Genomic DNA, 26444 nt, shown 5'->3' on the forward strand with positions numbered 1-26444 from the left:
CTTTTTCACTCTCTTCTTTCACCATCAAGAGGCTCTTTAGTTCTTCTTCACTTTCTGCCTTAAGGGTGGTGTCATCTGCATATCTGAGCTTATTGATATTTCTCCCAACAGTCTTGATTGCAGCTTGTGCTTCATCCAGCCTGCATTTCGCATGATGTACTCTGTATATAAGTTAAATAAGCAAGGTGACAATATACAGCCTTGACGTACTCCTTTTCCAATATTTGGAACCAGTCTGTGGTTCCATGTCCAGTTCTAACCGTTGCTTCTTGACCTGCATATAGTTTTTCCAGGAGGTAATTAAGGTGGTCTAGTATTCCCATCTCTTTAAGAATTTTCCATAGTTTGTTGTGATCCGCACAGTCAAAGGCTTTAATGTCATCAATCAAGCAGAAGTAGATGTTTTTCTGGAATTCTCTTGCTTTTTCTGTAATCCAGTGGATGTTGGCAGTTTGATCTCTGGTTCCTCTGAGTTTTCTAAATCCAGCTTCAACATCTGAAAGTTTTCAGTTCATGTACTGTTGAAGCCTAGCTTGGAGAATTTTGAGCATTATTTTGCTACTGTGTGAGATGAGTGCAATTGTGCAGTAGTTTGAACATTCTTTGGCATTGCCTTTCTTTGGGATTGGAGTAAAAACTGACCTTATCTAGTCCTGTGGCCACTGCTGAGTTTTCCAAATTTGCTGGCTTATTGAGTGCAGCACTTTCACAGCACCATCTTTTAGGATTTGAAATAGCTCAGCTGGGATTCCATCACCTCCACTAGCTTTGTTCATAGTGATGCTTCCTAAGGCATTATTTTTGTAATGAGATTATAAATGCCCAAACAGGGAATTTATAATTCTAAAATAACCATAGAAGTTAGCATAATGATCAGTGTTGATTAAAGCTCTTTTATGATTTGTTGAAAACCTGTCATGGGCCACAAAATGTGTCAGGCACCAAGGAATCAGTGTTGAGCAAGGCAGTCACCCCCGCCCCGCTGGTCACTGTCCAGGAAGCCTTCAGGCTACCCAGGAAGCATCAGCATCTTTAGGCAATACAGCTGGTATTTCACTTGACTTTAACAATTATAATAATAATAAAATTAGCTTTTAATTGGTTGTTACACTTAAAATCTCAGATTTTTCAGAGTAACAAGGAAGGAAGCTCAATTAGCTCAGCTACTGATTTTAAAATGTGAGGGAAAGCGTGAAATACTAAAAGGTATGTTTTCATTTCTATGCAGAGGATCTCATTAGACCATATCTAGGGCACTTATACAATGGCCTTTCTCTGGCCAGGTCACTCTCATCTTAAACCTAATTTGACATATTTCTATCTTTCTGCTTTTAAAGGGGTTAATTCTGTAAGGAAAGATCAAGTGAGAAAAACTTTTTCCAGCCAAATGTAAAGCATTCATAAGAGTAGGCAGGGCTGCATGACTAAATCTAAAACATATCTTCAAATCTTATTTTTGTCAAATCTCTCAACAGATCACTAATAAACAGCCTAAATTAAGTACTACTTCTCACTTGCTCTCTTTCTCTCAGCTTTTACTTTGGCAGAAAACCTAGTCAGCAGGAAACTATCCCAATACCAGATGGCAGGAAATAGCAGGTGGCAGATTGAATAACTGGCCTCTGCAAACCCCCAGTATTAGCCTGTAGCCCCAACTCTCAAATATGGCACAACATTCTTTCACTTTAAGTTTTTGTCTTGCCTTTTGTTTTTATAATAAGAAGACAAATTGACTTTTTTAGTTTTGTGGGGTCCAGAGATTGACCTGCTTCCACTTCCTGAAGGTTCAAAGAAAAGGTGCAGGCTTGAGCTGACATGAGATGATGTTTAAGGAACCGTCCAGGTCAAAACAGATAAGCAGCTAGAGGACAGCACAGCCCTTTATGTGGCCTCCTCATGCCCGTCGCCCCTGTCCTCCCCTGTCACTCAGCCTCGTGGCACAGACCCCAGGAGCAAGCAAAAGCTGCTCCAGCCAATGTGTGCCAGCTCATGGCAAGACTAGCATTTGAATTCCCTTCCAAGTTCCACTCCTTTGTGGGAATACTGGTACTATATACACCTCAGCTTGCACAGCTTAGGCCTTTAAAAACCATGTGGGGAGCAGCAGGAAGCAAGAGGAGATAGACTGAAGCGCTGGAATGGAGCTGTGTGAAAGTCAGAATGATCGTGGATCCTGGAGGGCCTGAATGCTAAATTTTGCTCATTTCTTTAATTCTTTTTTTTTTTTCTTTCAATTCACTGAAGAGTGTCCCAGTCTCTCCTAACTGCCTCAAGAAAAAGCAATGTAACTCACAGCTGATTTTCCTCTAAAATTGCTGTGCTGTTCTAGTTTTTATTTTTTGCTTCATCTGTTTTAAACCTCTAAAGTATGAGCTTCCATTGTTGTTATTCAGTCACACAGTTGTGTCGGACTGTCTGTGACCCCGTGGACTGACCACAGCCCGCCAGGCTCCTCAGTACATGCGATTCTCCAGGCAAGAATACTCGAGTGGGTTGCCATTTCCTTTTCCAATGAACTTCCATATCTGTCTTCTAGTATAGCATATTCCTGAAATCATTTTTCATAAATCTCATATTAAAACAAGATGTTGAATTAGGGAATATAAATAAGGAGTAAAATTTTTATAAAATTTTTATTACTGTTATTTTGCCTTCTCTTTCCCATTTCAGATGTTAATGAGTTTTATCCTCAATTTCATTAGCTGTTGGCCTTCCTGACTTTTATGATCATATGTAAATTCCTCAGAGGGGGACCTGCTGATGGAAGATGGATTTTGGCATTGACATCTAAGAGTTAAAACTAGTTTTTTCTCTTCTTGTGTTTTATTTAGATTTCGACACAGCCCCAACTGCTGGTACCTGAGAGACTGGACTATCCACACCTGGATTAGGCAGTGTCTGAAATATGGTGCAGAAGACAAAGCCTTATATACCCTTGTAAATAAGGTGAGTGGTTTGCTGGTATTTGCAGCTTATTCTCAGTATAGGCAAGATGGTGTCTGTACCATTACGTGTTCCATTACAGTACAGCAGAGAATAGTACAAGAAATAGCTTTTAAATTTATTTGCCCTCAGATAACAGAATGGGAAAGACTAGAGATCTCTTCAAGAAAATTAGAGATACCATGGGAACATTTCATGCAAAGATGGGCTCGATAAATGACAGAAATGGTATGGATCTAACAGAAGCAGAAGATATTAAGAAGAGGTGGCAAGAATACACAGAAGAACTGTACAAAAAGATCTTCATGACCCAGATAATCATGATGGTGTCATCACTCACTTAGAGCCAGACATCCTGGAATGTGAAGTCAAGTGGGCCTTAGAAAGCATAACTGAACAAAGCTAGTGGAGGTGATGGAATTCCAGTTGAGCTGTTTCAAATCCTGAAAGACGATGCTGTGAAAGTGCTGCACTCAATATGCCAGCAAATTTGGAAAACTCAGCAGTGACCACAGGACTGGAAAAGGTCAGTTTTCATTCCAATCCCAAAGAAAGGCAATGCCAAAGAATGCTCAAACTGCTACATAATTGCACTCATCTCACATGCTAGTAAAGTAATGCTCAAAATTCTCCAAGCCAGGCTTCAGCAATACGTGAACTGTGAACTTCCAGATGTTCAAGCTGGTTTTAGAGAAGGTAGAAGAACCAGAGATCAAATTGCCAACATCCGCTGGATCATGGAAAAGGCAAGAGAGTTCCAGAAAAACATCTATTTCTGCTTTATTGATTATACCAAAGCCTTTGAGTGTGTGGATCACAATAAACTGAAAAATTCTGAAAGAGATGGGAATACCAGACCACCTGACCTGCCTCTTGAGAAACCTATATGTAGGTCAGGAAGCAACAGTTAGAACTGGACATGGAACAACAGACTGGTTCCAAATAGGAAAAGGAGTACGTCAAGGCTGTATATTGTCACCCTGCTTATTTAACTTCTATGCAGAGTACATCATGAGAAATGCTGGGCTGGAAGAAGCACAAGCTAGAATCAAGATTGCCGGGAGAGATCTCAATAACCTCAGATATGCAGATGACACCACCCTTATGGCAGAAAGTGAAGAGGAACTAAAAAGCCTCTTGATGAAAGTGAAAGAGGAGAGTGAAAATGTTGGCTTAAAGCTCAACATTCAGAAAATGAAGACCATGGCATCCGGTCCCATCACTTCATGGGAAATAGATGGGGAAACAGTGGAAACAGTGTCAGACTTTATATTTTTGGGCTCCCAAATCACTGCATATGGTGACTGCACCCATGAAATTAAAAGACGCTTACTCCTTGGAAGGAAAGTTATGAGCAACCTAGACAGCATATTCAAAAGCAGAGACATTACTTTGCCAACAAAGGTCTGTCTAGTCAAGGCTGTGGTTTTTCCAGTGGTCATGTATAGATGTGAGAATTGGACTGTGAAGAAAGCTGAGTGCTGAAGAATTGATGCTTTTGAACTGTGGTATTAGAGAAGACTCTTGAGAGTCCCTTGGACTGCAAGGAGATCCAACCAGTCCATCGTAAAGGAGATCAGTCCTGGGTGTTGGTTGGAAGGACTGATACTGAAGCTGAAACTCCAATACTTTGGCCACCTCATGCAAAGAGTTGACTCATTGGAAAAGACTCTGATGCTGGGATTGGGGGCAGAAAGAGAAGGGGGCGACAGAGGATGAGATGGTTGGATGACATCACCGACTCGTTGGACATGAGTTTGAGTGAACTCTGGGAGTTGGTGTTGGATAGGGAGGCCTGGCGTGCTCGATTCATGGGGTCACAAAAAGTCAGACACGACTGAGCAACTCAACTGAACTGAACCTTTTAGAATGGAGCTGGTATAAATTAATCAGCACATTAAAAATAAATATTCCTATAGCTGTGGCTTTTCCAAGCATAGTGACTTAAAAATGGAGAGGTGAAAGGGAAAAGTTAGTACTCCAATCACAGAAACTCTGTTGGTGGGCATTTCATTCTTGATCCCTAAGTCTTGGGGTTTTTGCCTAGTTTCCTTTGGTGACATTTAGGGTAAAAGACCTGACCATTTTCTAGAGTACAGTCTCCAGAGCATTCATATCTCTTATACATTTTTGAAAAGACAGACTTTCTAGATTATTCAGAACATGTCTTCCCAAGTCTTCAATCCCCGGAAGCCCCTGCAATTAGGCCTTTCTGAATGTTACAGTTCACCCAGCAACTGACTCTTCATTCCCCTCGTAGTATGAAATAAGGACAAAATAAACAAAAGTTAGAACGTTGTTATTGTGAATCTCAAGCTACAATCCTGGTTTGGCCTATAACAAGACTTTGATAATATTTCTCTGGAACTGTATTATATCTGTAGTGTCACTGAACCTTCTGTTTTTTAACTCAAAAAGAAATACTGAATTTGTCTTGGGGAGTCTTTGTTCCTATGACTTACTTGATTACCAGTTTAACTTGATATACATTGCAGACAGATTGTATGTGAGGTGTTGTGCTGGGCATGGCATTGTCACAAAAATGGGCAACACCCTATCCTTTCTCTTGGGAAGCTTATAATTGGATAAAGTAGATAAGCAGGTTCACTGATAAATCTAATATTTCTACCTTACTTTTTATTGTTACTAGTCTTTTAGTGAAAAACACACCAGACAGAGAGTCAGAAGACCCAAGCTATAACACCATAAATTCTACCAATTGTTCTTAACCTTAGGCAAATGGGCTTCCCTGGTGTCTCAAATGGTAAAGAATCTGCTTGCAGTATAGGAGACCTGAGTTCAATCCATGATTTGGGAAGGATCCCATGGAGAAGGGAATGGCTACCCACTGCAGTATTCTTGCCTAGAGAATTCCATGGACGAGGAGCCTGGTGAGCTACAGTCCATGGGGTCGCAGAGAGTCGTACACGACTGATGAACTAACACTTTCACTTTAGGCAAATAGTAATTTTATTCTTTTGGGTCTTAGTTTTTTCAGCTCTAAGTCAAGTGAGGTGTACCAAATCAGTGATTTCCACCATTGGCTGCCGATTAGAGTCATGTAAGAAGCTTTTAAAAATTATAGATGCTTTCTCCACCCCCAGGATTCTAATTTAATTGGTCTTTCTGGAGCCTAGGCATTGGTATTTTATTTTAATTGGTTTTTTAAATTTTTTTTTTAGATTTTATTTTTTAGAGCAATTTTAGTTTCACAGCAAAATTGAACAGAAGGTACAGAAATTTTCCATATGTTCCCTGTCCCTGCACTTGTGGGGACATGCCTCCCCCGTTATCAGCATTCCTCATCCAAGTGAGCCATTTATTACAGTGATGAACCTGCATTGAAACACAAGTCACTCAAAGTCTGTGTTTACTCTATGGCTTTGAACAAGGTATAATGACCCACGTCTACCATTATTGTATCATATGGGCTAGTTTCACTGGCCCCCCCGCCCCCACCCCCTGATCCTCTGTGCTCTGCCCATTCATACCTCATTGGTGTCTTTTTAAAGCTTACATGTTGATTTTTGCAGCCAGGGTTGAGAATCACTGACCAGTTGATTCCTAAGTTTGTTTCCTTCCAGCTTTAATGAATTATCATTCTAAAATATTTTGTTTTTACCCTGCCTTATGGATTATCGCAGATTGAATGACTGCTTTGATAAATTTAAACACTGCCCATGGGCTGCAACTTTTAAAACAGTAACTTCTGAATGTCTTTTTTTTGGTGGGTTTTTTTTTTTTTTTTGGTATTTCGGCACATTTGAGGCATTCTGTACAGTCTGCTAGTAATAGTGACTCAGTTCAGCAGACTGACAACTGGGGTTTAGGATTGTCAGAATTTCTCAAGGAGGATGGGTGTAATTGGAAAAAAAAATTCCTTGGATGTTTCTGGTGGTTGATGGGAGTGGGTAATCCTGCTGAAATAAGAATTTAAAATAAATATGTAACCACAGTTTAGATGATTAGTAGTCAGACTTCATTGTGCATGAAAATCACACAGGAAGGCACAAAAATCTCAGGTTTCTTGGGTCTTTAAAAACTCAGAGACAAGAGATAACAGATGCTGGCAAGAAGAGGGCAAAAAGGGGTCCCTTATGCACTGTTGGTGGGAATGTAAATTGGTACAGCCAGTATGGGAAATAGTATGGAGATCACTCAAGAAATTAAAAATAGAAATACCATATGATCCAGCAAATCCACTTCTGGTTATATATCCAAAGGAGGTGAACTCACTGTCTCAAAGGGATACCTGCAACCCCATGTTCATTGAAGCATTGTTAACAACAGCCAAGCCATGGAAACCTCAGTGTCCATTTACAGGTGAATGGATAAAGAAAATGTGTGTGGGGTGGGAGGCGGGGTAAACCTGGGTCTCCTGCATTGCAGGCAGATTCTTTACTATCTGAACTACCAGAGAAGCCTATGCATATACATGCAGTGAGATATTTAGCCTTTCAAAAGGAACTTCTGCCATTTGAGATGATGTGGACAAACCTTAAGAGCATTTTGCAAAGTAGAATAAGTCATTTAAAGAAAGACAAATACCTCATGATCTCACTTATGTGTGAAATCTGAAAAAGCAGAACTCATAGAAACAGTGTAGAATAAGGATATCAGGGTCTGGGGAAGGAGGGTGGAAATGGGGAGCTGGTGGTCAAAGGATCCAAACTTCCAAAGATGAGTCAGTTCTGAGGATCTAATGTATAGCGTAGTGACTGTAGTTAAGAGTACTGTATTATATTCTTGAAAGTTGCCAAGAGAGTAGATCTTAAATATTCTCATCACCACTGCCACTCAAAGAAAATTGTTATGTGAGGCAATGAATGTGTTAACTAGCCTTATTGTAGTAATCATTTTGCAGTATATATGCATGTTAAATGATCGTGTTGTACACCTTAAAATCACACAATGTTACATGTGAGTTATATTTTAGTAAAGTTGGAAGAAAAGCACTCTAAGGACCAGAAAATGCTGCATAGTGTAATTAATGTGTGCCTTCTCTTGGGACTCCATTTTTGTGTTGATATTCATACTTTTTTAAAAGAATCACTGAACCAGTGGAGTGTGGTGGTTTTTATATTCTTGGTTTGGTTCGGGGTTTTTTTAGTTATGATGAAGCGTTAGAATTGAGCTTTATTTTTCACATCGGTTGTCTTGTATCAGACACCCACTCACAACTTTCTCACCCTGACCCGCAGTTCCAGTTACCAAACTGCATGAGTCACAGCTGCTATTTCACTGTCACAGGTGCTGTAAAATGATAGATATTTTAAAGCTAATGGGAACAAATTTTTTTCCTGAATAATACATAGGCATATATTATAAACTGAACTTAATGAATTTTTTCTCTTATTTTACTTTTATTTTTATTTTCATTGCAGGTCCAATATGGTATTTTTCCAGATAACTATACATTTAACTTACTGATGGACCATTTCATAAAGAAAGAAAATTACAAAGGTATGAAATCAAACCCAGGTCCATTTATAATGGATCTACAGTTCCCAAAGGGAAGTAAATATAGGCACTTTCTAAAAAATTTCTTAATGACATCTGTACATCACTCTTTCAGTCAGAAATAGATGCGCAGTTGATTGACCTTATCAGGTGGCCAGATAGGAGACTCCTATCCAGGTCTTCTTTCCTCTGAGTTTCTCACATTTATTTGTTCACGTCTCTTTGGGCAAAGGACAGTGAATTTAGTTAATGCAAGAAAGCCGTCTGAGCTTCCACAGCTAGTTAAGGTTATATTAATTCAGCTATTAGCGTGACTTTGTTTTAAGCACAATTTGCTAACTTTGTTTTACTTACTCACAGTTGTTCTAGCATGTGAAGTGTATAAGCATGAAATCTTATCCTGGAGAGAGTAGCATGCTCACTGTGAAGGGAAGTCAGTTTACCTCCCTAGGCTTTTGTTTCCCTGTCTCTGATGTAAGTGCAGTGTTCAAACTGCCATACAGTTGTGCTCATTTCACATGATAGCAAGATCATGCTCAAAATGCTTTGAGCTAGGCTTCAGCAGTACATGAACCAAGATCTTCCAGATGTCCAAGCTGGATTTAGAAAGGCGGAGGAACCAGGAATCAAATTCCCAACATCTGTTGGATCATAGGAAAAGCAAGGGAATTCCAAAGAAACATATTTCTGTTCATTGACTACACTAAAGCTTTTGACTGTGTGGATCACAACAAACTGTGGAAAATTCTTCAAGAGATGGGAATACCAGACCACCTTACCTGTCTCCTAAGAAGGCTGTATACAGGTCAAGACGCAACAGTTTGAACCGGACATGGAACAACAGACTGGTTCCAAATTGGGAAAGGAGTATGACAAGGCTGTATATTGTCACCCTGCTATATAAGTTAAATATAATTTATATGCAGAGTACTTCATGCGAAATGCTGGGCTGGATGCATCACAAGCTGGAATCAAGATTGCTGGGAGAAATACTAACAACTTGAGATATACAGATGATACCACCCTAATGGATTGCAGAAAGTGAAGAGAAACTAAAGAGCCTCCTGATGAAAGTGAAAAAGCTGGCTTAAAATTCAACATTCAAAAAACTAAGATCATGGGATCCGGTCCCATCATTCCATGGCAAATAAATGAGGAAAAAGTGGGAACAGTGACAGATTTTATTTTCTAGGGCTCTGAAATCACTGCAAACGGTGACTGCAGCCATGACATTGAAAGATGCTTGCTCCTTTGAAGAAAAGCTATGACAAACCTAGACAGCATATTAAAAAGCAGAGACATCACTTTGCCGACAAAGGTCCATCTAGTCAAAGTTAACGGTTTTTCCAGTAGTCATGTATGGATGTGAGAATTAGACCATAAAGAAGGCTACGCCCTGAAGAATGGATGCTTTTGAACTGTGGTGCTGCAGAAGAGTCTTGAGAGTCCCTTGGACTGCAAGGAGATCAAGCCAGTCAGTCCTAAAGGACTCAACCCTGAATATTCATTGGAAGGACTGATGCTGAAGCTCCAGTACTTTGGCCCCCTGATGCAAAGAGCCGACTCATTGGAAAAGACCTTGATGCTGGGAAAGATTGAGGGCAGGAGGAGAAGAGGGGAGACAGAGGATGAGATGGTTAGATAGCATCGTCAACTCAATGGACATGAGCTTGAACAAGCTCCAGGAGATGGTGAAGGACAGGGAAGTCTGGCGTGCTGAGTCAGACAGGACTTAGTGACTGAACAATAACAACAACAGAGAAAGTGCATCGGTGATCTCTTGAGTTTTCTTTACCCCCAAAATCCTGTGGCTCCATGGAACTAACCTGAAGTGGCTCTTAACCTTCATCTACAATAAGGGCGGACCAAGGAAAGATGGGGATTGTGGCAGACCCTACAGAGCAGTCAGGTGGAGCCCTGCCAGTCTCCGTGGACGGGGAAGGGTGGTACAGCACGCTTGTGCTCTCAGCTACACAGACGGTGAAGAAGGAAAGAGGAGGCTGTGCCATTGTTTAAAGATACACTCTGGCTTCCCCTTCCACCATTTCATCTTCAAGCTTGGTTCTGAGCCTTGCCTGTGTTAGGGTAGTTACTACCTTAGGAACACAGATATGGACTGGTGGTCATTTTTCCTTTTTGACACCTTGATTCCTGTCATTGAGTTACATCCCTCGTCCCTCAGCCTTTTCCATTGCATCAGGATGCAGTGGTTAGGCAGGGCACCCAGGACCTCCCTGCTTTCTCTTCTCTCTCACAAGACTTGGAGTTGTTGACTGCCTAAAAATATTTGCTGTATATTATTTTTTTTAATGCTTATTGTCCCTTGTCCATTTTCATTCCATTTTAAACATGCATTTCCTAAATTGAACTAAAATTAAAGATAATTTTTAAAAGATAATTCTCTTTGCATGTTTTATCTTCCATTCTCTGTGAACATCAGATTTTAAAATTCTTACTAGTTTATCACTGGAAAATTATGTAGTAGCAGTTTTCTCCCCTCTCTCTTGTTAAAGGGGATGTTGAAAGGGTAAAAGGAGTTTGGGGGTTCCCCCCTAAATTCAGAGTAAATAATGTTGAGAACTTTTGTAAATAAAGTTCTGATGAAGATTATTATTGTTTATGGCAAGAAATTAGAAAATATTATACTTTCGTTGTTAAAATAGGAAATATCAAAGTACATAAATAATTACAGAGGAACAGGAAATCTTATATAGGTCAATCTAATTTCACTTCCCAAGCTGACTAAAATGAATATAAATTAGAGATGAATTTTATTTATTCATGTGTAATTTTAAATTCAGTATTGAACAGTTGGCAAAACATTTTTCTGATCTATATTTTTAGCTTTTACTTGTTCTTTTAAAATACTGGTTTGTTGGTAGGGTAGGGGACTGTTTGTTTGTTTATATCTCTTTCAGGCTCTTTTTTGCTACTGACTTACTGGGTGACTCTTTGGTCAGCCTGTCCATCTCAGTTTACCCATTTACAAAAAGAATATAGAAATTCTTGCATTTGACCTCATTTAGAACCATGACAACACATAGAAAACCAGCTGGCTAGCAATAGCTACAAATGAGTGCTAACTCTTATAATTATGAGTATATGTAAAAACCATTTAACAGAGCAGCTGTTATTGAAAACATTATATGCAGGCACTATATTTTAAACCAATGTTAACATCTCTGATTTAACAACAAATAATAAGGGAAATAAATTATTTGAACTTGATTTTCTTGTCTTCCGCTTACGTTGTGGAATATTGAGGGGAAATAAATCAGATCTTGCTAAAGATCTGGTCTCCTGTGATCAGCATTCATGTGGAAACAAGAATCTTCTGTGTTAAACTCAAGGACTTACAACTTATGAATATGCATTTTCCTTTCCATTCTTTCAACTCTTTTAAATTGAACCTGATTGTCCTTTTTGTAGTCATCAGTTTTCTGTCTTTGAAATAATACCTAGGATTTAAAATTACCTTTAGCATTCGTCCTTTTTTTTCCAAAACAGAAAGAAAGTTCCAGAACATATAGTGGGGCATTCCACCCAGCCCTCTCTATCTCTTCTTACCAGGGTGACCTGGAAAATATATTTGTCTCCTTTCTGTACGCCTTAGCTCTTCTAGCTGATGGACATGCTGCCTTAAATTTGCTTCACAGTTTACGAGGCATTTTCATATGTATTGTTGGACTGTCCAACAATCTTGTGAAGTCTCTGGGACAAATGGTATTTTATCATCATGAAGGTGATACTGAGAAATCAAGTGGTTTATTCTGTGTCCTTGAGAACAGTGGTACAACAGCACCTGATTTAATACCTAGCAGTGTGTACAATAGAAGCTAAAGACAGGGGAAAGACCTGCTTTACAGAAGAACTAGGGCCACAGCCCACATTTAGCTTCATGATTCTTTGTGTTTTTCTATCATGCCTCAGCTTATGGTGGTGCTAGTGGTAAAGAACCCACCTGCCAATGCAGGAGACGTAAGACATGTGGGTTTGATCCTGAGGTCAAGAAGATCCCCTGGAGGAGGGCATGAAAACCCTCCTGGAGAGTATTTTGCCTGGAGAACCCCATGGACAGAGGAGCCTGGCAGGCTACAGTCCATAGGGTTACAAAGAGTTGGACATGATTAAAGTGACTTAGCATGCATGCATGTATAGTTAAATACCGATTTGATGATGTTACCTAATTTCCTAATTTTTACATTGGTCTTCCTGTCAGATGCCTTATCCATGGTTTTTGAGATCATGATGCAAGAAGCTTTTGAAGTTCCTTCCACCCAACTCCTCTCCCTCTATGTTCTATACCAGTGCCTGGCAAAGAAGACAGACTTCAGTGTAAGTGACCTGTCTTGAAACAGTACTAAGAGCCTTAGAGAAGCAAGCAGCAGCTGCTCAGTAGGGATGTGGGGGCCAGAGGAAAGCCCTGCCCTCAGCATCAGGGAAAAGATACCTGCTGTGAAGCCCTGTGACCCTGCACGACCAGGAATGAGTGTTCACCCATACATTTTAGGTCCTGGGTTCTAACAAAGTGGCATTGAACGTTCTTCCACTTGGAAGAATCTCAAGTGAAAGTCCTTATGTACATTCTGAAACATGAGCTATGCTGAGTGCGCTTCACACATTCAGAAATGGGCAATTGATGATCGGTGAGAGCTGGGCATGGCATGCCAATGAAGCAGTGAGGTAGCTAGCTTTAACCACACCTTCAGGTATTAAATACTGGTGGTTTAATTTGTGTCAGTATTTTCCTAAGGTTGCTCTGGGTCAGTCCAGAATACCAAATTTTGGTTTCATCTCTTCATTGTTGTTGCTTAGTCACTAAGTTGTGTCCGACTCTTTGTGACCCATGGACTGTAGCCCTCCAGGCTCCTCTGTCCATGGGATTTTCCAGGGAAGAATACTGGAGTGGGTTACCATTGCCTTCTCCAATTGTTTATTGCTCCCCTAAGAGTAACAGCAGTAATAACAGTAGCTAATACTTAAATAGCACTTATTTTACACTTCCTGTTTTCTTGGTGTTTTAGATTTATTCATTTCATTCAATCCTCTCAGCTCCGTGCAGATGAGAACACTAGGGCACAGAGATACTGCCTAATAGTGGCTGAGCTCATAGGTGGTGAAGCCAGGCAGTCTGGCCCTACAGACTTTGCCCTTAACCTCAAATGTAACCTCAGAAAACACTGCTTTGGGTACAAACTGGAAAGATCATCTAGCGTAGCCCCCACTGTAAAAAAATTATGGTGTGTTTTGTTTTTCTGAAATGAATGTCATAGCCTGAGGCATACCTCACATTCATTAGTTCATTAAATATATTTTGAGCAACTACTGTATTCCCTGTGTTTCACATGCTCGTTTTACGATGGTGAACAAATATCTCCTGCTTATAATCTAAGAAGAATATAGGCATTTAAAACAAAACAGGGAATTCCCTGGTGGCCCAGTGGTTAGGACTCGGTGCTTTCACTGCCATGGCCCAGGTTTAGTCCCTGTTTAAGGAACTAAGATCCTGTAAGTCCCGCGGCGTGGCAGAAAAGAAAAACACTTGACTGTACTGAGCACTATAAAGACTATATGGTAGGGAGTTTTTGTTTTTATTTTAAACGTAAGTTAGGGAAGACTTCCTTAAGGAAGTATTTCTTTAGTTAATATTTGGAGCATGAATAGGAATTAACAGACTGAAGAGGGGAAGAACAGTCCAAGACAAGGAAATGTCACATGCAAAAGCCCTGAAGCAGAAAGAACGTGGTCAGCAGAAAGGGGATAGAAGGTGGGGAGTTGGAAAGATCGTGTCACTGCCACGGAGAGGATTGTAGGATGAGATAAAAGTTAGAGGGTGGGTCATGCAAAGCTGTTTCGTCTGCGTCTTAAACACAGCAAGAAACCACTGAAAAGGTTGAAGCAGATGGGGTAACATGATCAGTTTTGTGCTCTGATCTAAGTACTCTGACCACAGCCACCCTGGCCCCCATCCAGTCTTAGCCACAACTTTCGTAGTCGTCTGAGCAAGAGACGCTGGTCATGTGGGGACCAGAACGTGCTGGGAGCTAGAGTAGTTGATTGCTGTGTCTAGGAGGCAAAGAACATGTTGGGGAGGGAAATAGATGTAGAGGTAAGGGGGAAAGCTGACCTCCGTCTGTGACTTGTGTGTGTTAAACGCTCAGTCAGGTCCAACTCTTTGCAACCCCATGGACTCTAGCTCGCCAAGCTCCTCTTATCCATGGGATTTTCCAGGCAAGAATGCTAGAGGGGGTTGCCAGTTGCTCCTCCAGGAGATCTTCCTGAGCCAGGGATCGAGTCCAGATCTCCCGCATTGCAGGCAGACTCTTTACCGTCTGAGCCACCAGGGAGGCCCAAAAGAGTCGCCGGGTATTTGCAAAAGGCTCTCTGGGAAAAAGCTTCATTTGATGAGGAAAATCACTGATTTGGCTCTGAATGTGTTACATTTTGAGATACCTTTGAGACAGTCAGATTTCCCAAGGGAAACTGGCATCCGAATGGAAAAATCTGGACTGGAGATGTAACTTATAAATCCATATATAAATGTCTACACAAGAGCCACAGCCAAAAGGAGAATCAAGACTGTGTTGGGACAAACACCATGGGAAGATGGTCTGCATGTAGAATGCTTCTGAGAAGGTGGGTGAGATGAGGACTTTTATGAAGAGCATTTAACTTAGTGGTGTGACAGCCACATAATAATGGAGCCGGAAGCCAAGTTGAAGTGTGTTATGGAGTGAGTCAGAAGTGCAAAAGGAGACAGCGAGCAGATGTCTGACTGTGAAGGGGAGTACAAGAGGGAGGGAGAGAAGGAGGGTTTGCTTTGTATTAATGGGAGAAGCAGAAGCATGAAATGAGGAAACCTTGAAAATAGCTCCTGTTTTAGTCCATAACAGTAGATATGGTAGAAGGCTTGGAAGAGACCTAATATTTTATGTTAACACATCAGTGGCCTTTCATATAAACAGCAGTAGTTGAGTTATTTGCAGACAGTCATCAGAAAATGTCTAACACGTTCGTTTGTTTTCATTCACCTCTGTCAAAGTCCTTTTGGAAGCATCACCATTGCAGCCGCCATCACCACCCCCGATCGTTTCTAGCAGAGCAAGGATGCTGTTCATTTGGGCTTCAGCCCCTGTTGCATCCTGATACTATGGATCATGTTTTTCCCTAAAAAAAAGGAAAAACATCTTTAAGGTTCGATATTTATTATTCCCTGAGCCCCTTTTCAGTTTATGTGGAGGGAAATCAAAGCTGTGAGTGATTTGCTTTTGAAAGTGAAATGACCTCCTTAATTACCAACTCTCTTAACTGTGTGCTGCAGAAGCGCCTGGGGAGGCTTTGTTTTTTTCCCAAGGCCTTTGCTGGTTTCAAAGATTTAGTAAAACCTTAAGAAATTGCACTTGCATTGCACAAAGGTCATTCCCAAGAAAGAGGTTTTGGTGCCCATTAACACCAGGGGTGCCCCACTCACACCTGGCTGCAGGTGTAGCTTGCACACCTTGTTCATTCTCTGACCAGTGCAGGGCCACCTGAGCTTTGCGTTCTGTATTTCTAGGCCAGAACAAAGACTCAGGCTGCTGTGCACTCCTATAGTGCCGGCACCACACCAAGATGATCAGGGCCCTCATTGTCCAGGGGGTTGCCAAGGCGCCCCTCGCGCCTGCGATCACAGTGAGCCCTGTCACTGCCGTCGCCCCTCCGCAGCAGCCTCAGCAGTGCTTGGTTTTTGCCTCCCCTTCGTTTCCCCATGTCTCAAAAGGCTTCAACTTTATTGAAGTGTAATGTTGCACCCTGGGTTGAAAGAAGTGATCACTAAGTGTTTCTGATTGCCTAATTTATTTTTAAGAGGCATTAATCTATCTAAAAGCAGTCTAATAGTTGTATTTACTTGAACACTATGAAGTAGAAGGAGTCTTATTGCTGAATCGTTTAAAATTGAGAAAGCCTGCTCTGTTGTGTCATAGCAATGGGAGTACAGAGCCGACAGCATGGGCAATCTTTATTGGTTGCCTTGAGGCGGTGTTGATCCAGAGTAGGCTCTTCATTTTTGTTTTGCTTTTCTGATTGTAAAAGGAGCTGTTATTCACTGCCCCAGATTCAGAAAGGAATGGAAAGTACAAAGAGGAAAACCAGAATTGCTTGTAATTTCACTGCCTAGAAATCTGTTAACATATTAGTGTTTCTGTTCTGCATTTTTCATCAAACATATCTTTTCTTTACAAAGTCAGAATTCTCATGTAGCTTTAGTATGAATATTTTGTTTCTTTTACCTAATGTTATAGCAAATTCTTCTTCCCTCTGTGTCATTAATGCTCACATTTTTGCATACAGTAAACATTGCTTGGCTACACCATGATCTTCTGTATTCTGTTTCAGTGGGAAGAGGAGAGGAACTTCGGTGCCTCCCTGTTACTCCCAGGCCTGAAGCAGAAGAACTCCGTGGGATTGAGTTCCCAGTTGTACGGCTATGCACTTCTTGGTAAGCTGGAGGTCCTTACTAACATTGTTCCTTACGAATAGGAACTGATTCCTTCTTTTACTTCTTAATAAAATTATACTTCTTAATTATAATAAAATTATAATTTGATTTAGGCTTGTGAAATTTCAGTACAGCTTTCATTTTTAGACATAAAACTGGACTTTGATGGCCTTATAGTTATTAGGTAAGATGACAAAGTGGGATTTAAAAACCTTTCACCACTGGCAAGGTGAGAACTAGTTCTGGTGGCTCTTGATTATATTCAGTGGTAAGCAGTGTGAAGAAGGGATAAAGAAAGGAAAGTTCTGGTCCTCATTTAGGAGAACCAGCCAGTAGACTCTTTCCCAGTATTAAAAAGATCTTCCTGTCTTTTTAAACCCAAGTCCAGAAGGAAAATTATTGAATGCATATTGTGGGTATTGTTTTCAGGTGAGGGAAGAGGAATGCAGAGAGCACATCCAGTGGCCCTTTGGGAGTGCACAGAGGGACTCGCTAGTGCAGTGTGACTGTGCCACGCACAGGGCGGCGGGCTTTGCTTTAGAGCCCCGACTGCATTGAAGCAGACAGTCAGGAGGGCAGGGCCTTTTGAGGAGCGGCCTTCACTCTCAGGAAATCTGAGCACATAACATTCAACCTAAAGTGAAAGAAAGTGAAAGTGAAGTCGCTCAGTCGTGTCCGACTCTTTGTGACCCGTGCACTGTAGCCCACCAAGCTCCTCCGTCCATGGGATTCTCCAGGCAAGAATACTGGAGTGGGTTGCCATTTCCTTTTCCAGGGGATCTTCCCGACCCAGGGATTGAACCCAGGTCTCCCACATTGCAGGCAGACGCTTTAACCTCTGTACCACCAGGGAAGCCCTAACATTCAACCTAAGTGTGCATCAAATGTGTCCTGATTTACAGAGTTAATTAAATTCATATTATTTCATTAGCCTTCCATTCTCTCTCCTAAGCAGATAGGTATTTGGGAAAGTACCTTCTTCTAATCATATACTGTGTCTGCCTTTTACCTTTGTTTTCTGAAAATCATCTAAGTTACAGCAGTTTGACTGCTTTTGGAGTTATGTTCACCAACGAAATGTAGTGTGGCATTCTCGGGTGCTGATTCTGGTAGAAACAGACTCAGAGGAGTTCATTGGGTGGCTCTCAGACTAACAAAAGAGTTGACCACGCTTTTTGAAAATCACTTTTTCCAATGATCATGGGATCTCTTCAAGATCTTGATTTCAATTCTTTCGGATAAATACCCAAGAGTGCAGTTGCTGGCTTATATGACAGTTTATTTATTTTTTTGAGGACACTCCTATCGTTTTGCATGGCAGTGAGTGCTCTTTTGCATTCCCACCAATAATGCACAAAGGTTCCAGTTCCTCCATACTCTCACCAACACTTGTGTTTTGTTTCTTTGATAATAGCCATCCTGTCGAGTGTGAGATGATGTTGTGCTTTTGATTTTGGTTCTGTCGGTTGATGACATTGCTCATCTTGTCACATGTCCATTGGCTATTGTGTGTCTTCTTTGGAAAAATGTCTATTCAAGTTCTTAGTCTGTTTTTAAATCAGTTTATTAGTTTTTTGTTGAGGCATAGGTGTTCCTTATATGATTTGGAGATTAAAATGTATTTTATAAAATACATTGTGGAAACTAAAAGAAAAATCATTTTCTCTTACCATCTACTTTCAGTATTACAAGTTTTTGCATTTACCTTCAGAGGAGCACTCAGGACTGTTTCACTGCATGAATTGTCCAGGAAGTTGTCAGGGCCAAGAAAATATACTTTGTTGTTCCTGATTCTGAGCAGAGGCCGGAGTGCTTTGAATCTGGCAGCATCAGATTCAGATCCCCCTGCTCTCAGTGTGTCATGTGCGATGTAGCCTCATTTACCTCCGACATAAGCGGCTTCCTGGAACGTGACTGCAGCCAGCCCCAAGTATCTTAAAAGTCTAAAATTAGCTGTCACCTGATGAGCTTTGTCTGTTTATGTTCCACTACAGCTTTCCCAAATCCTCCTTCCCAGGAAAGATAAGTGAAGGTAGATTTAAGACCTGGCAGCTCAAGGTGACTTTGGTTGTTAGTTCAGAGAACATCTCTATTCCCCCAGGCATCCCAAGACAGCCCCCCTCCTCACCGGGGGACCCTGCTGTCAGCCAGCCATATCTTCAGCTCTAGTTACGATTGTTCGAGGTTCCAAGAGAAACACTCATGTCCTGAGACCCACAAGGATGATGAGGACTGTATAGTTAAAATGCTGATGCAGCTCAACTAAAAGAGTAAAGTGAGATTTTCTTCTTTTTTTTTTTTTACATAAGGACAGTCAGTGGACTGTTTCAGAGCATTTTGAAAAATGTCAAACATTTCCTGGCAAGGAAAGCCTGTCAGATGTTGACAGAATTTTTCAGTGTAAGAAAGTTGTAAAATGTCTTTTATGGAGCAGCATTTTGTCTTGAAACAAAAGTAGTATTTCCGTTGTTTGATTTGTTGTATAAGGGTAGCTCCACTTAGAGGCGGGCTTCCCAGGTGGCGCTCGCATTCAGGAACCTGCCTGCCAGTGCCAGAGACGTAAGAGACATGGGTTCATTCCCTGGGTTGAGCAGATCCCCTGGAGAAGAGCATGACAACCCACGCCAGTGTTCTTGCCTGGAGAATCCCATGAACAGAGGAGCCTGGTGGGCTACAGTCCATGGGGTTGCGCAGAGTTGGACACAACTGAAGTGACCTACCATGCATGCACACACACTACTTAGAGGCAGAAATAGTGACCTCTGTAAATTTCCCTCAGCCCTCACGATAGTCTCCAGCAGTCCAAATGAAAAAGTTAAAAAAGAAAAATAAGTCCATACAAGTTTATATTGAAAAGTGTGTACCTTGACTTTTACCACGTTTTTCATCGTCCATCTGAAATGTCCTTATTCACTGGATGGGATGAGTCTTGGTAGACGTTTGAAATGATCCTCCATTTCTCGAGCTGCCAGCTGAGTATTCACTTGTGTCTTCAAGTCCTCAGTCTCAGACGTAGTGGGAAGCCACGGCTAAGCCTTCTTCATTGCTCTTTTTGGCCACAGGAAAGGTGGAGTTGCAGCAGGGGCTGCGGGCTGTGTACCATGACATGCCCCTTATGTGGCGGCCGGGCTACCTCGACAGAGCCCTTCAAGTGATGGAGAAGGTGGCCTCCTCCCCGGAGGATGGGAAGCTGTGTAGGGAAGCGGTAAGTTACCCAGCCCTGATTCTGGGGGATTTAGCATCTCTTGTCCCTTATAAGTCAAGCTTTGGATTTGTTTTCATTGTCTCCCCCAGCCCCACCTTCTTTATCTCTATAGATTCATGTATTTACTCAATTAAAAAGGAATGAAAAAACCATAAACATTCTCAGTGTTACTGACAAGCACTAGAAAATAAGATTAATGTTGATTTTATAGTTCACTGTCTGGGAGGAAAACTATTCTCCCAAGAAATTCAAACTGAGTTCAGTAAAATAGTGTTTATTGCTCTCCACCACTACCACCACCAAAGTAAAAGCTCAGTAGAAGCTCAAGAGACATGCAGATTTTATTTTTTACATTTGGCATTTCTGTATCTTCGTGTAGTCCTGAGAGACTGACTACCTGTCAGAGTTTTCCTAAACTTTCAATAAATGAGTTTCACAAGTAGACATGGCGCCATCTTTCTTTCTTCCCATTAAATCATTCTGTGGTGAATGCATGATGTGGAAGAGGTCTGGACCAGCTGTCCCTTTCAGAGTTCTAAAGCTTTCGGTTTGTCCAGACTAGGACCCTGTCCTCCCATCAGCCTCAAAGCTCATCCCCCTTGGTCACCTCGGGCTTTTCATTCTGCAGAGTTCCTAGACTTAGCTCAAGCCATGGGAAAGCATGTGGCAAGCTTACGCCCAGTAGGGAGCCATAGTGCTCGCTCCTATTCAAGCATCTTTTGTAGCCAGAGTCAGGCCTCAAAGGACATCAGTTATTTTGTTAACAGAGTGTGAAAGTTGACTTTGAGCTGTTTGTTTTGCCTTGACCCGACCACTCAGTCTCACCCCATGGCTTCCATTTTGGTCTCAGGATACAGAAGTCTGGTTCCTCTGCTGGCTCCTTATACTGATGTCTAATGAGTCATTATGTTCTCTGCGAGACATTAAACCAAAGCATACACATTTCTGAATATATATTCATGTTTTAACCCTACTATAGTCAGTACTAGTGATTGAAGCACAAAATTAGACATAAATGCTCTGCCAGGGAAATACTTATTGTAGTTTGAGCCAGACTTGCATTCTTTGTGTTCTGACTTCATAGAAATGTGATTCAGATGTCAGCATTGAATGTGATATGTGTCAGGTTTGGCTATAATGTATTAGTGGCATTACAAAGCCTTGGAGTCTTTTCTGGATTTTTGTTCTTAGTTGACGTGGACAGAATTCATCGGTATCATACTGGTGTTAATGCTGGCCTTGAGGCTGTTTCTGTCCCGTCTTTGATGATCAGGTCCTCCTCAAAGGAGGTTGCCCCAAAATGAAGGTGGTAGGGGAGGGGGTCAAAACAAAAAAGAAACCTTCTGTTTCATAATTTACTTACTTTTTAAGTCACAGAAATCCCCTGTTACAATAAATTTCATATATGCTGTCTGGTCTTTGTCAGCAGCTTATATAGATTGGCTGATCCCTAATCTCTGAATGTCCTGTGAGTCGAATTTTTCTCTGAAGGAGGCTCCCGCCTAGATTCAGAGGCTTTATCGTACTTTCAGAATGGCCCGTTGTTGGTTGTGGTCTGTAGTGTTTTTTCTTTCCCGTTCTTGCAATTCCAAACCAATTAAGGAAGAAAGACATGGAAGGGGTGTTACTTCATCGCCCATTGGGCATAATTCCTGGATTCCTACCTGGCTGATTAAAAGTGAAATCAAAAGCCACTCACTTACACAGATGATTCTGAGTTTGCTCATTGTTCCATTTGTTTAGTACTAAGTGTTCCATCCCATGTGACAAGGTGCTTCTACTGTGAAATTACATAACCATTTCTGTTTCTGTCATTTAGTAAGAGAACTCTTCTCGTGATTTTTTAGGTCCCAGGCTTCCCTCCCTTTCCCTTCTCCAGCCTCCCTCCCTAGGGCTCTCAGGGCCACAGGGTATTTAGTCTCTGCCCCTTTCTGCTCCACAGCTGGATGTGCTGGACAGGGCACTGAAGGCTCTGACTGCTCCGGCCCAGGAGTCTCCAGAGGAGCAGCCCCAAGAAGGTGAGGAGAGCCTGGTGTCCGAGGAACTGATGGAGCAGCTGGACGTGGAGGAAACCGAGCGGTCCAAGCTTCCCCGATACCTGGAACGGTATGAGGTGAGTTAGGGCAGAATCGAGTCCCCTCAGCTGTGTGTTAAATGTGCTTCTCTGCCGTGGTGACAGACAAGCAGTCATTTCATGCATCAGTGTTGTACAGAAGGGCGTTGAAAACTTCATCAAAAATGATACTTTTATCTCTTTACACAGGAAGTGGTCTGAAACAAATGGAATTTTTATATCCCTTTTTGTACTTGAGCGAATCGGTCACAGTTTTGTTCCCTAAGGCAGCATGTCATTACCTACCACTCATCTCTGATGGGTGGGTAATAGCCTTCCTTCCCATAGCAAGCACCTGACTGCAGCCCTGGGTGAAGAGGAGCTAGAGATTGAACCCTCTCGATCTCCAGAAACCCAGGGAGAAGCCCCAAAGCCTCATTTGAGTATGCTGGAGATGAAATGCAGGTATCGTCTCTTGCTCGGCTTTGTGGCATGCACTAAGGCCCCTGGAAATGTCCTCAGCTCCATGGACCGTGTTAGCAGGTTCCCACTGCTGTTTTTCAAGAGCTCTGGCACTCAGGCTGCTGTTAGTAGCCTTCAACTGCGTGTCTCAAAATGCTCTGTGGTTAGAGTCAGGGAGGAAGAGCCATGTTCAGAGTTTAAACCCCTGGCCTCTTCCTTGCTGTGTTTCTCGTCTGTCTAGAGCAAAGCAAAAAAACTGTGCTGCCTGAAGGAGAATTCATCATGTGAAGCAGAAAACCTCCCCTCCCTCCCCTCTGACCCAAGGTGGTATCCTTTTGGTCCAGAGGGATATATACTTTGCCAGGCTGCCACATTTAAATCTTTGCAGGAATGGAACCAGCTTTGGGAAATCTATTTCTGCCTGGTCTAAGAAGGATTCTAGTACTTTTGGCTGTTTTCTCCAGTCTTCTCTAAGGTCATTGCTCAACTCCCCTCCTTTATAATTTAAAAACTGAAAAAGGAAGGTTAATCAGTGTTTTCAGGGTACACAGAGAATTAGCGGCTATGTTAAGAATTACATAATTGTTGTTTCCTCTTAACTTTGCCTAACTTTGCAGGTTTAGGAAAGCTAAAAAGCAAAAAACTCTGCTTAGCCCCATAGGTTATCATTTACCATGTTCATATTGCCCACTCCTAAAACTTAGAACCTTTTCCTTGTTTCTTATATCTTTAATTTCAGAAAATAGAAATCTGTGCCTGCATTAAATTCTTAGCCCTTGCTCTTCCACAATCCTTCTTTTTTAATTCACAAAAAGAAAAGAGACCAGTATTTCTTGACTGCTTGCTGTGTGTTAGGCACTTTCTTTTCTTCCTGGTGCCTGATTTTTATTAGTCCCAGGTAATTTGGGGCTTATTTTTATATGACTGAACCATCACATGAGGCCTTTGGCTGCTGCTTGAAGCCCATGGACCTTTCCTTTCAGCCCCTGCTGTTAGAGCAGGCCTCATCACATATGCCAGTAAATCGCATTTATTTTGTGGAACATGGGGTATGTGGTATATGCTAAATGTGGGGCCATAAGTGGGTCTCTGATCTACATCTTGAAGCACTTAAGTAGATTAGTGGTTTTAGTACTTTACTCCTCCAGAAATATTACAATGCCGACCAAATCGAGCTGCCATTTCAGATGGAGCCATAAGCAGTCAGAGTGTCAAGGCCAACCTTTCATGAGGCACAGCATGGGGAGGCTTATAATAGTGAAAGCACTCATGGGAGCTGTTTAGTATGCCATTAGTAAGAAAGCCTTGACATGACTTCCATCTGTTGAAAGGAAAACTGGTTAGGCAAACATTTATCCCAGTTATTCTAAAGGAAAAGCTATGGATGGGTTCACTCCATTTTATCAGCTGCTTCTACCATTTTGTTTGCATCTTAGGGTCCTTTGTTCATGGGGTTTGCTACTTGGTGAGAAAGGAAATGGAGGTTCATTATACTTTTGCAGTCTTTGTGGTTTGAAACAAATTATACAGAGAATCACAGCATATGGAGTTCCATTTACTGTGTGTGAGTGAAGGGGAAGAAACCACATGTGGGGCATCTTAGCGGTTTTGCTGCGCTGAAAGCAAAGAGCAGAAGCTATCAGTGCCTGGATGAGAGGCAGCGTGACAGGCTTCCAGTAAGGTACCTTGTCCTGTGAGCAGAATATGTGCAGATTTTGCAATGACTTAATCTCTTCTCTTTTCCTCTTTGTATTTTTCACCTTCCTGCCCCTTACACATCTCCTTGTTTTTGTTTTGTTTTTGCCCTTTGTTCCAATAGGCCTTACATTCTAAGCTGCAGGCTCTGGGCAAAGTTGAGTCCGAAAGCCTTCTGACCCTGACCACCCAGCTTGTGAAGGAGCAGCTCCCCACCTGTGAAGCAGAGGATATCGCCACCTATGAACAGAAGCTGCAGGAGTGGCATCTGGAGCTGGTAAAACTGATTCAGAGAGAAAAGGAGATGAGAGAGAAGGCCAGGCTCGAGCACGAGGCTCGAAGGGCAGCAAAGGCAGCCGCCTAACCGGACCCTACGGGACCTCCCAGACCACCTCAGGATTCGTGGCGACAGCAGCCTCAGTGTCCTCCATCCGCTGTCTCCCGTTCTTAAAGCACACCCCCATGGTACTGAAGCCACGTTGTTCACACATGAAGCCACATAATCAGCCACCCAGATGCCAGGGAGGCTGTGGAACCACCAAAGTAGCAAGTGGCCAGACTGAAGCCACAGCTAAGTACCTTATCTAAGGGCTCTTGAGGCTTGTCGTGGAGTTCCTGGGAGACGGGTCAATTTTGAGCCTTGAAAGTCCCTGATACTTAGCAATGTGACTTAAGAAGTCACTTAGAAGATGTGACTGAAGAACCCAGTCTCAAGCACAAGCTTTTGAAGGTTTCTCTGTCCCCTGCCAATGCCGCCTGCATGCGCTGAGATCTCCCTCCCTGGTCTCCTTAAGCACAAGCTCTCTTCCTGAGCTTGCCCTTCCCACACCTGAACTGGGAGAAGTTCAGTACAGGAGCAGACACAGGACCTTCTGGCTTTCGAATTTCAGAGACCCCAATGGCATGTAAAAACTTTGGAAGAGAGAGCTAGGCCTGGTTCTGCAGCCTCCCTAGCTAGGCTTCCCACCACTTTGGGGTGACTTAACAACGTGTTGTCTCAACTTCCCATCCAGTAGGTAGAGGGAGTCTTCTGTACATACTTGCACAGCTTACGAACACACATCTCAGTTAGAGGCTGGAGAAAATGAAAGGTGGGTTGGGGCTTGCAGTGCATTGGAAATGCAAATGATTATAAAACTGTCAGGAGGTGGAAAGTTCCTCCCTGGGGTTTCCCTGTGGAAGGTGTCAGTGCAGCCGTGGCTTGCTATGTAATTCTGCCCTCGTGTGTACTGTATACTTTTATACAGGATTGTGCTCTTTTATCAAGAACCTGTGGAAATAAATGTTCTAGGATCATGTGGTGTATTCTTTGTCTTCAGAGTAAGGGAAGGGAGAGGTAGGGGATTTCATTGTCTTTATAGCTGCTGAGGCCTGGGATCACAAAGAGCTGGACTCGACTTGGTGACTAAACAACAATGACATAGCTACTATGATTTGGAGCAACGTATTTTCAATCTTCCTCCATCAGACTGGGGCATTTATGGTAATAAAAACAACCACCACCACAACAAACATCTGTCAAGGAGGCTCAGAGCACCAACTCCAACAGGCCTGTGAGGGAAGTACTATTAGCCCATTTTTGAATGAGAAAACTACTCACTTACAAACTAACTAATGGGGGGTCAAGCTCGCACGTGTTCCCTCCATACACACCTGCAGTCAGTATCCGACACAGGGCCTGAGTCTTGCTCAGGTAGAGGATCATGGCCTAAAGTCAGTGCTGACATTCCGATTTATCAGGGGCCTTTTTCGGCCACTCCGTTACTTCATCAAGAGGCATGAAGCATCTGGTTGATAACTTCAGCTCATAGTTTTGCCTCCATTTTCCTTCTCATCTATCCTTGCTTTACTTCCAGTCTACAAGAAACCACCTCCCATAGTCAGAGCTGGCCTGCCAGCCTCCTATCACTGATCCAAGATCTTAGAGCTGGAAGTCCCATCTCCCTTTGATCATGTGACTCCTGCTGAACCAGCTCTTCTTCCTTGTACTTACTTCCTACCTGCAAACCCTTTACACTGTCACTGATCACCACCTGGATCTCCAGAATTCAAACATTGCTTGCCCTCCCTCCAATCTGGGTCCCTGGATTGGCCATCCTGCTGATGCATCTCTATAATTTCTTCTCTTTCCCTTTATCCAGGCCCAT

General features: G+C 42.2%; 1 protein-coding gene across 2 annotated transcripts in view; it reads left to right on the forward strand.

Moving 5' to 3' along the window:
• MRPS27 (mitochondrial ribosomal protein S27) overlaps positions 1 to 25593 on the forward strand; it is a 101084-nt gene extending 75491 nt beyond the window's left edge. The window contains exons 5-11 of one of the 2 annotated variants that reach the window (XM_005694569.2): positions 2832 to 2946; positions 8328 to 8406; positions 12623 to 12738; positions 16780 to 16882; positions 19945 to 20087; positions 22030 to 22200; positions 24422 to 25593. In XM_005694569.2, coding sequence (XP_005694626.1) covers positions 2832 to 2946; positions 8328 to 8406; positions 12623 to 12738; positions 16780 to 16882; positions 19945 to 20087; positions 22030 to 22200; positions 24422 to 24661 — 967 coding nt within the window. In that variant the 3' untranslated portion in view covers positions 24662 to 25593. The remainder of the gene's footprint in view (positions 1 to 2831; positions 2947 to 8327; positions 8407 to 12622; positions 12739 to 16779; positions 16883 to 19944; positions 20088 to 22029; positions 22201 to 24421) is intronic. The other variant, XM_018065726.1, reaches the window with a different exon arrangement.

This window comes from Capra hircus, chromosome 20 (assembly GCF_001704415.2).
Source record: "Capra hircus breed San Clemente chromosome 20, ASM170441v1, whole genome shotgun sequence".
NCBI lineage: Eukaryota > Metazoa > Chordata > Mammalia > Artiodactyla > Bovidae > Capra > Capra hircus.